Here is an 11,203-nt window from a genome sequence, read left to right on the forward strand (position 1 = left end):
GCAATTTGAAGGATGGATGATGAACGTTGGTCTGGCGAACATCATATTCTTGTCCGGTTCCTCTTGGAGAAGAAGTTCCAGGACGCTGGAATTAGGGACATGAATTTGTTACGTCGTCTTTTGACAACGACTGTGATCCCCAATGAAATCAATCTGATTTCAAAATGGTTTGCTATGACGGGTTTTTCTGTATTATGTAGAGAACTTGTTTTGTGTGCAACCTCGTCTGGGAATGGCGTGAAGATCGTGTGTGGAAGGGATGCCTCGTAACTCGGATCTGTACGTATACTTGAACATCGAGGTGGTCATTGGTATAGTTCAATGAAGTCCTTTTCTGCGAAGTCAAGTCGTACTCTAAATCCTTTGAGTTGTGATTGTGGACGGCATTTCGGTTGTGCTTAGCCATTCTTTTGTTCGAGTATGATGGGATCATCTAGTCTTTGGATTTTCGTCTTTCATCTTATTTTCGGCCGGATAGATTCGTGCAACTTCTTAGTCTAATACCCATCCTAATCTTACTCTTATATCTACTAGTCTCAGGGTGTTTAACTAGTCTCTGCTAGGCTCAATAGATCTAGAGTATACTGGCTTATTGCGGCAGCTGAAGTTCTCTTGGAGAGGCAACTAATTTCTAAGTTAATTTCAAATCTCTCTGGTGCTGAAATTACAAGTAATTTCAGCACTTACAAATAAGTGGGTTGTTAGTTAGATGGATTATGAGTGGTAAAATATCCAATTTATCCAATTATAAAATGTAGTTTAGATCAGGTTCCACAAAAATCTGTCGAAAATAGTCTTCTTAAAACAAGCAGTACCAAAGAAGAGGTGTGAGCGAATCGAAATCATCGGCTAAAGACCCTCCGCTTCCAGCAACCCCCCCCCCACCCTCTAACGCCGGGAGGGACCATATAAATAACATCTGAGGGCCAGAAAACGGGCCTTGTTGGCTTAATGGTGTTCTCCCAAACGATTCTAATTTGTATTTATAAATTTTTATAAATAACTTTGTAACTAGATATCGTTTGGAAACAATTTCTTATGATTATTATTATCTCTTAATGCATCCGTCGTTTTCAAGCCGAAGTAACAAGGGAGATCCTCGACTGATAGTGATTACGCCAACTTACAACAGACCTAGCCAGATTCCAGATCTAATAAGGACCAAACAGGCTCTGCAGCTGGTGTCTAACTGTGACTGGATTGTGGTTGAGGACGCAAACCAGACCAACCTCAGGGTGATGAACTACCTACAGGATTACTCAAGTGGGTAAGGACTCAAGTTGATAATTTATGTTCTTAAAATCAGCTTCGAGGTTTAATGCAATTGAGTTTCAGCGGTCAAATAAGGTGGTAGCAAGCCACTGTCAGCCGACACGCGACTATGAAAAAAACAGCCAATATGCAACTTCAAAATCAGTCCAAGGCGACGAAAACCAATAATTTCAATCAATAATTTTTTTGATAGCAAAGTTTTTTCGATTGTTTTGAGCAATAATTGTTTTTGACTGCCTTAACTGTCTGTTTTTTTATTTCAACCTACAAATGGCTAGACGACGAATTTGTTTAGCAAAAATTTATAAGTGAAAATTTTCGTCATGTTGTTTGTTGATGATGTCGCAAAAAAAATCAATTCTAAAAAAGTCAATTTTTCAAAATATTTTAGTGATTTTTTCTACACTCACGTTTTGACAGAGGAAAAATACAGGGAAATGAAAGGCAGAACTCAGAGAAACATGGGAATACAACTAGTAGAACAATTATACGCCAAAGCCGAATCCCAAAAAAGGAACCACGCCGAAACGAATCCATTCCGAAATGCCGTGGTGTACTTTGGCGACGATGATAACAGCTACGATTCAAAGTTTCTCGATCTTTTGAAAGGGACCAAACGGCTTTCATTGTTCAACGTTGGACTCATAACAAATGCGCTGTTAGAAGGACCACTTACTGAAAACAACAAAGTTAGTTTTTAAAAACTGAAAACTGGACCGACATAAAAGTTACCGGCTAACAATATTTTCGGCTACCTTAACTTACTTTTGCAAAACTAGGTTTTTGCATGCAAAATAAGTTCATTCGCCCTGATCAATTAATTTTGTTTATGGTATTTTTTGCAATTTCAGTTTCATATGTCTTTAGCTCTTTTTTGTCGATAGCTAACATCTGGAGGCACTTAAAACAGATCTTCAGGTCAACAGCGTGTGCTCCCAATCTATTTTTAGCCAGTAATTTTGCCTAATTTTGTTTTATATAAAATACCGTTAGATTAAATTGGAAACAACTTATTATGATCTTACAACCTAAATATCGGCTATTGATCCAAAATTTGCATGCATTGTTTGGTATAAAACTTGGTATAAAAGGAATCTTCGCCAGACTCAAGGACAGAGAGTTTTCAAATGCTTAAAAATTTAGCATTGAATTTGTAAAACAATGATGTCGTATCCCTAAAACCTGGAACATTCGAGATTGTTTAATGTTTAGGAAACGTTTTCAAATATTTTTTTTTCTGAATCCCCGGCTTGACAAAAAATGCATATCATGCAAATTTAAACTATGAAAAAAACTGCTTATCTTACACTTTCCTACAATTCAAGGACCGGAAAAAATTGTATGAAAAGAGCCAGACAAGCATTTTGTCTATCCTATGAATTTTTATAGATTTTTGCCAATTTCTGGAAATTAAATAACCAGCTTTTTGCTGTATTTTTATCGAAATTTTAATGAAAAGAGCAGAAGCTGTTTTCTGTATAATGAAATTGTATGACAAGCTTTTTTTCTGTTTTTCTTTTATATGAAATTGCATGACAAGCGTTTTTTTCCATAAATGAAATCACAATAAGTTTTGTGGTCTTCTCTGTTAACCGGCCCAAAGTAGCCAAATCGCCACATTGAGCTTCCGTTGTTAATGAAAATCTGGATTTTCATTTACTGTTAAAAATAATTTCAACCATTGCGGTTTGAGAACTTTGATGCAATTTTCAAAAAAAGAAAAAACACAAAAAGATCAGTTTTGGGCCGTATAGCAGAAAAGACACAATTTTGTATGAAAATTTTGTATTTGACCCGAAACACATTAAATTTACTACGATAAATTTACTGAATCGGACTACGTTATAGACACAAAATAACAATACTTGCGTGCAAGTTTTTTTCATAAAATGCATGTTTGAGCACAGAAGCAATCAAAAAGGGAATAAAATAATCGCCTCAAATTACTAGTTTGTCTACAAAAAAGCATATCATATAAATTCTAAATATGAAATGTTCAATTGGCGCATTTTTGTCCAAAGCCAAAATGGCTCTCATGTAACCAAAATTGCCACCAATTTGTTTTATTTGGTTTTTATTTGGGTACCAATCTAAGATAATTTTTGAAAAAAAAACTTTCGATTAAAAAAATGCTTGTCTTACTTATTTCTTCTATGAAAATTTGTATGATAAGCAAGTTTGTCATAGACTCCATATATAAAACCTAAAACTGTCTGATAGGCATTTTTCTTATATGGAGTCAACCTTGCTCCTAAAATCCAAAGTCGCGTCGAGAGTTTGAGTGTGGAAAGTCTGGGCATGAGTCGATCTGTGGGTTGCGATAGTCTAGATATAACAAAACTTTGTCACGACAGTCGACAGTCTGCACTGTTAATTAGGAATTCGATCAGAGTCTTCCGAATATTCACTCGATATACATAACAATCGAGTCTTCTATGGTATCTACAGAAGACTTACCACCCTTATAAGTAAAAGCAGTAAACATCACTAGAAGGTTCTTACATTTCGAGTTTTGCTGCTTTTTATTTGCCCCAAAACTCGTCAAATTTAGTCTGCTGAACAATTACCACCACAATTATCTCATAACAATTACCAAAATTAGCACCTTTCTTGAATCCGATACATTTAGATCGATCCGATACATTTAGCAGCTCTACTAATCAGGGCTAGAGTTTTCGACCCCAGTGGGGTTTATTAATCAAAAAGCACTCAAAAATCTTGCTACTTACAGTTTTTTGGGAGAGCATGCGTTATAAACCCGCAGCTATTTTTTAAAAGTTTTTTGCTTTTCATAAATCCCAAAATGGTTGTAGGAATCGGAAGAAAGTTTGATCTGGGCATTGAACACATTTTCTAGGCTAAAAAACAAAAAAGCTGAAGGCTGTAAATGAAATGAAACGTTTACATTAGCCTGAGAGAAAGGGCGATTTGTTGCTTGTGGATGACTGCCTGTGGCTGACAACTTTTTTTCTTTGAAACGTCGAACATGTTTTTTAACCCCACTTGAATCGTTTTTCCGATTCCTACATCCTGCAAAATTAAAACCTTATTAATGAAAACAAAAAAAAGAACATTTGAGGCTTTGCTCCCATTGCTGGGGATTAATAGCGCATGCCCCTCTCCCCAATTGTTAGTAGCAAGATTTTTGTGTTTTTTATGGTTAATAAACCCCACTGGGCGCTGATTCTAGCGCTGATTAGTGGAGCTGCTATATATATCGGATCTACCTAACAATTAGCCCTCTTTCAAAAAGGGGCTAATTGTGGTAGTTGTCAATTGGTAAGGCCCTAAGTGTTCCGACTGCCCATTATTGGGCCTCGAATAGTTTTTTGTAAATGAATTTTGACAAACTATCGAAGTAAGTCTAATAATAACAAGTTTTAAGTGTAAAAATGTGAGTCCTGTATGGAAACAATAAGACCAATTGGTTTACCTCAATTCAGTTCAGAATAAGAATGTCGTACGGCACAATTCAGTTAAGTGTTAAGTATAAAACGAGCCTGACGCCTGATTGAATACTATACCCGGAGTGACAAAATTTTGTTCCAATTTCCGTTCCACCAATCAATTTTTGTTCACCAATCGAATTTAATGGATTTTAGTGCCAAAATTTTTGATTTTTCTAGAGTATAAAACCTGTATATAATCTCCAAAACATCTGAATATGGTCAGTAAAAATTTTTTGTTTAAAAAAGTAATTATAATCTGTAAATAATCTATAGATAATGTAATCTGTATAAAGTTTGAAGATAATTTGTATAAAGTGTGTATGAAATCGCAACAATTTCAATTTTGACCCACTAAATGATTTCTCAGTTTTGCAGTTTTGTAGTTGAGGAGAGATTTTTGCCGCAATTCACGTTTCAAAAAATCCTAAGTGCTTGGAGACTAGGGTTCCCGCTGTAAATTGTTTTTTTTTGTGTAAAACATCTTCAAATACCCTTAATAGGATTATTGCATCGACAGAAAGCATCGACTGAAAAGTTTACATTATAAGTTTGTTCCAATTTACTCATATTATCTGATAGGCAAAAAAGTTTAGAAAATCAAAATAATCTGTATATAATAAGTATATAGTCTAAAATCAGAAAACATATAAATTTTATGCTATCTTATTACAGTGTGTTTATAATCTGTATACAATCCGCATAGAGAAAAAGAAGTTCAGAGTCCTAATAAGACTCAAAAATCTTAAGCCAGTCCCATGGGGACCCTATAAACTCAAACAACTCAAGCCCCAAGTGGATACAAAACTCAGTATTTCAAAATTTTTATTTCCAGGGGGATGTCATTCGGCCGGAATGGCAAAACCATAACGTAAATACATATACATTTATATTTATATGTATATATATAAATGTATATATATTTACGTTATGGTTTTGCCATTCCGGCCGAGCCGTATGACATTCCCCCTGGAAAACAAAATTTTAAAATACTGTGTCTTGTATACGCTTGGGACTTGAATTGCTTGAGTTTATAGAATCCCCATGGGACTAGTTTGAGTTTTTTGAGTCCCACTAGGACTTTGAACTTCTTTTTCTCTATGCGTTGTCTTCCTCGGAAAGTTTGATTTTACTCTTTTTGTCTGTCACCTTGTTTTCTGCCGTCTCCTTGCAATTGTTTTTTTTCTTGATTTTTCGCATGTTCTTTATTGCCTTGTATTTTTCTCTCAAACGTGTCATTCGTCTTCCTATTCTCTTGGTCAATGACTAAAAATATCTTTTTTTGTTTGGGCTGATTTTCTCTACTTGGACTTAATGTTAGAGGTACTCAGTCAACCACGTCTATATTTTCGTTGCTTTAAATTGGTTAATAGTTCAAAAAATTTCACTCATGCCTGGAAATCCGGCAGGTTTTCGAGAAAACCCATCTCGTGTATTAAACTTGTAATATTCGAGTTGTTCCCCTCAGTGTGCTTGAAGGTTGGTGAACCAATGCCGTACTATTTTTTTCTTTACCTTGACTCGTTTCTGATGAAATTCGTCGAGTGCGCTGATTGGTATCGAGTTGCCTATTGCTCCTGCCAATGCCGATTGACGCAGGTTTTTTTTGTTGATACAGCTGAAGTTTTCGGTAGTTGGGGAGGCGTGTTATTCTGATTTAATCTCCTTGGAGATGGAGCAGTGTTCTCAGATGTTGAGGATAAATTTTCACTTGATGACCTTTGTTGTTTCAATGTCGATTCGTCTCCTCCGAACGGAATTGCATCTCTCGTGTGCGGGCTTTTCTCCTGCCCTCTTTCTTGTTTTTTTTTCGGGCTCTCCTGTGTCTGTTCCTGCTTCTCTTTTCTGGTTAGTTGTTTTGATAGTCCTGTTTGTGCATCCTTCTTGTATCCTCCTCGTCTGTTCCTACTTATCTTTTCTGGCTAGTTGTTTTGTTAATCCTCTTCTTGTGTCCTCCTTGGCATTCCTTTGTCCTCCTTGCCAGTCCTCATTTATGTTAACTCCTCATTTATGTATTTCTTGGGGTCAACGCGTCAACTTGTAAACTTCCTGTACCTCTATGGTAATGTCCTTTCGCGTTTTGGTTTTGTTTCGTGTGACAACGTTTTCTTCTTGAGGGCCAACTCAATGTAGTCATGTCTTGTTTGTGGGGCGGATTCGTTCGAATGCTGGCATTTTTCCGGTTTGGGTTTTCCATCTTTTTTGATTGTGGTGTGTTTTTCATTTGTTTGATAATCTGAGATTTTCATTTGACCATTTTGTTTTTTTATTAGCATTTGTCCCACGTCTTAAACTTCCATTTTATCATTTGTGTCGACCATTTCTGACTATTGTGTCTGAGGCAATTATGTCTGATTAGCGTCGCTGATTAGCGTCGCCCAGCGCTTGTATGTCGTAGTTATGGCGCTACATTTATGCCATCGTGAGTCTGAGAGGCTTTCGTTTCGGTCTGATTCTCTCAGCTGATTGATTTTTGTTTTGTTTCTTCTTGGGTTCCCGGTTGGGCTATTTTCTTCTTCTCGACTCCTCGCGCTATCAGAATTCGCAGTCCATCTTCGAATTTTATAATAAAAACTTTTGTCTCCTCAGTTTTTTGCTGAGTTGTTTTTTAAATTTATAGAGTTTTATAATCTATGCTAATTTGATTTTTGCATTCGACCGGCATCCAACTAGTTTTCTAAGCGAATGTATGGCTGCTTTTTAGATATTTTGATAGTTTTCGAAATGTCCGGAATATTAAATTTCACTTGAAATTTTGATATGCTTGTTAGCGGTCTTTCAATTTCCGCGCGCTGTTTGGTCAGTTGATCCGGCACGTTTCTGATTGGCTAAGCTGTTTGATATCAAAGTTGACAGGGTTAATGGTTCAACCCAGCTTGTGAGCCCACTCTGACTAATTTTTGATCTTTGAAAGGCATTTAGTGCACTGATTAAAACGTGATAGTCTTTTATGACACTCAAATTTTCACCTACCAGTAATTTTCAAGTGTTCGATGGCTCACATCACCTCTAATATTTCGATTTTTATAATTAAAAAATTCTTTTCTAAAGATTTTAGAAAACTTCAGGCGTACGCAATCGCCATCTAAACTCCTTCTTTACTGTAGTGATCTAGAGTTGCCACTAGTCCGTAAGTTGATGCGTCGCAGATCACGCGGGTCTCCAAATTGTGTTCAAAGTAGTTTTTTTTGTAACATCAGAAACTAATTTTGTTATAATTTGAAAGCAATAGAGTGGTCAGTTTTCTGTTTAGTTGTTGAAGTGTTCTTTTTTGTTTAACTGTGTTTTTAGGAGTAGTCGTAATTCGAGCTAAAGGTGGGACATATCTGGTGAGGCGGGGGATTGATCCCATAAAAAAACTTAGCTGTTCTAATGTTTTTCTTTTGCTTCTGTTTTTTTACAAAGAGGCCTTGTACCTTCACTGTTCCCTTACCATTCTACCTGCTTATATAAAAACATACAAAGTCTATTGAGACGGCAAAGTTTATTCATCTAGTTTCTGTAGGACTGTTTTCATTGTTTTTATATGTAGCTCCTTCGACGCTTTTGTTCTTAAATATTTTGTCCTAATAAAGCATATATAAGAACGTGTTTCTACATTTAAGAGTTATCAAGTCCATTGCATTCTGGACTTCCGCTGGCATGTCGGTCAATCCGGGAAACTTCGTTTGAAATTGATACGTTCCTGTGGCGTTGCCTCCGATGAGCCTGAAAGCGCATTGTTTTTTGTTATCTGATCCAACGGTATTCGTGATTAGGCATAAAAAAATCAAGACTCGAGAAAAGTGTTCGTTTTTTGTTTCATTTTTTGTATTTGTGCGATGTTGTCCAGTAGCATTTCTGTTTCGGGTAATCGATATTTGTTTTTACTTTGAGGTTGTTAGTTTTCTTGGTAAAATCACGATTGGGCTGATGAGTTATTTGTCTGAGCTTTCTAAATTGCGTTTGATTAACTCTTTTCTGACTGGTTCATGCAAGTAAACCGGAATTTGTCTTAATTGGGATAGCAAGATTAACAAACTCCGTTATCTTTAAGTGGGTTTTTGCTTCATTAATTCTTCTGCACATTTGTTGGAAAAGATTTTTAACACACTCTTTGATTTCTGGGTCTGAGTTTTCGTTATCGTGAAGACGGAAGTTCTGGTCTTCTTTGGGAATGTCCTGAATTATCTATATCCCAAATTGTCGCAGAAGGTTAATTCCGATAAGATTTGCCTTTTGATTATTGACGATAACGAATGGAGCTGACTGAATAGTTCATCCACTGGATTCTAGTGCAATAAATAGTCTTCATTTGATCAGTATTTGTTATTGAGAATGACATCTGACTACATGAATTCGCAAGGGCCATTGTTTTTTTTTCTGTTTTCCTTTTCGTTTTTATTAATTGGCCGTATTTTTGCTCAATCTTTTGTTTCAAATACTTCTTCTACAGCAATTACTGTGAAATTATCCCAAAGGATACTTTTCCATCCATTCAATGAAATTAAATTGGCGAATGCAACTGGATCATTCTCTTCTGCCTGTGTAATTTCCTCTTCGTTTTCTGTTGGTTCCGCTTGTAGATTGTCGTAGGTTTCGAGCTCACGGTTGTAGGTGGTTTCGAACCCAATTGTCTTCCACGCTTAATGTGTTTGTTCTCTTTGGAAAATTTTGTCGTCCTATTTGTCCTCGTGCCCGCTGATTAGTCTGATAGTTAACTGTTGATGTTGATGGATGGGTTTGTTTTCATTGCTCAATTGTGCTTGATTCCTTTTTCGCATCGAGATGCGTATTCGTACACATCTTGTGGGGTGCGTGTTTCCATTAATAACTCTTCAGCTATCTTTTCGCTGTTCATAAGTGCAGCATTATGTCTTTTACCCATTTGTCTTCCCTATCGCCGCTATTTTCACTAAATCCGCTTTAAATTTTTTGTTTGCGTACATTAATTGTATCTGTTGAAGGCAACTATGCGTAAACTTTAAAAATATCTTTACAACTCTCTTTTCTTGATTGCGCACCTCTCGTTTTTTTTTACTTCAGTAACCCCTGGACTTTTCACTTCGTATATGGGTTCAGTCGTGTCTGTTAACGTCGGTTTATCGCAAAGCAAATCCGTACTTCAATGATATTTTTAGCAAATACAGCCATTTCTGTCGCCACAATGAACTATTAATATGAGTATTTTTTGCTGTAGTTGTAGCCGGTTCGCTGCTCCATGGCATACATCGATGTGTGAGAAATTTCTAAAATTGACTTCGAACGGTTTGGCAAATGAAATGACGTAATAAACGTGTTAAAAGACAACTGGTTATTGTTAAACAATTTATTTAACCTCTGAAAGCTCTCACTTTCCTTATACACTAATCCTTCAAAAACAAGGTCATACGACCAGTATACATAAACATCATTTGCTATGGTCTTGCCATTTCGCCCGGATGACAGTGAAATTTTTGCGAAAACTGTTGCAAATATTAATCAATTGAAACCTTTTTCCTTAAATTTTGCTCTCTCTTCCTTCAACCCTTTACCCTTCCAAGTTTTCCAAAATTCTATAAGGACGAAGTGAAATATCTCCCCCTAAATCAAAACAGCGAGGAGATCGCTTGGTTAAACATAATAACCAATCATATTTGAGTATTGTACAAGCAGGCCTTAGTGAGTGAGTACCACTATACAGGCAGATTACTTATGTGGGAGATATTGTAGCTTTTTTCCGTGTAAAAGGTAATTTAAAATGTCAATGATGATGGCAAAATGTAATGTTTTTTTTTTGGTAATTTGGCTAAAAAGAGGACTATTTACTCCATATTTAAATTGGTTTCCAAAATTGAGCTCGAATATTGGGAAAAGTGATGGAAAAGAGCCCTCCTTTGATTTTCAATTTTGCATCCAAATTTTGCTTAAGACTTTTTCACATTTTGCTTTAGATAATTGGTTTCCAGACATCGTGGTGGGTCAACCGCAAATTCCCAGTAGACATGGCAGGATTTGCAATAAACGTGGGCTTCCTGCACGACAATAACTACCCTAAGTTTGATGCCATAACCCCGGTAAGATTATTCTAGGAGTTGATTCAAATTGGCATCCTTCCCTTCGGAGTGGATTATGGGGAAGGGTGCTGAGTTGGTCCCTAAAGTATGAGGTAAAATTGTGATAGAGGGGTCCTAAGAAAGTAACAGGGTCCCTTAATGTAAACACAGTGCGACAACATTACGGGGCCAAACTGTGCACTGGATAGGAGCACAATTTTGTGTCTGTATGTTCCTGGATTCCAGAGACAAGTATTTAAAGAGTTTTGAAAACGATAGAGCGGCGACCATAGATTTTTGTAAGTGCTATGTTTGCTTATAGTTCCGTGGTTTGGGCCCTTCTGTCACAGTTTGTTTTTACCAGGACCATTCTATCAACCTTGATAAATTTGGCACCTCAACACCACACATACATTGACAAATAGAGCAAAATGACCATTCCTACTAATTTTTAATTTAATGACGTTCGTA

General features: G+C 36.4%; 1 protein-coding gene across 1 annotated transcript; it reads left to right on the forward strand.

The window, feature by feature from the left end:
• Positions 1–1,058: 1,058 nt before the first annotated feature.
• LOC134848736 (galactosylgalactosylxylosylprotein 3-beta-glucuronosyltransferase 3-like) lies at positions 1,059–10,941 on the forward strand. Its single transcript, XM_063866248.1, has 4 exons — positions 1,059–1,267; positions 1,664–1,961; positions 10,631–10,753; positions 10,861–10,941. The coding sequence occupies exons 1-4, from the start codon at positions 1,059–1,061 to the stop codon at positions 10,939–10,941; spliced, it is 711 nt and encodes a 236-aa protein (XP_063722318.1).
• The last annotated feature ends 262 nt before the right edge of the window (positions 10,942–11,203 follow it).

This window comes from Symsagittifera roscoffensis, chromosome 6 (genome assembly GCF_963678635.1).
Source record: "Symsagittifera roscoffensis chromosome 6, txSymRosc1.1, whole genome shotgun sequence".
Lineage (NCBI taxonomy): Eukaryota > Metazoa > Xenacoelomorpha > Acoela > Convolutidae > Symsagittifera > Symsagittifera roscoffensis.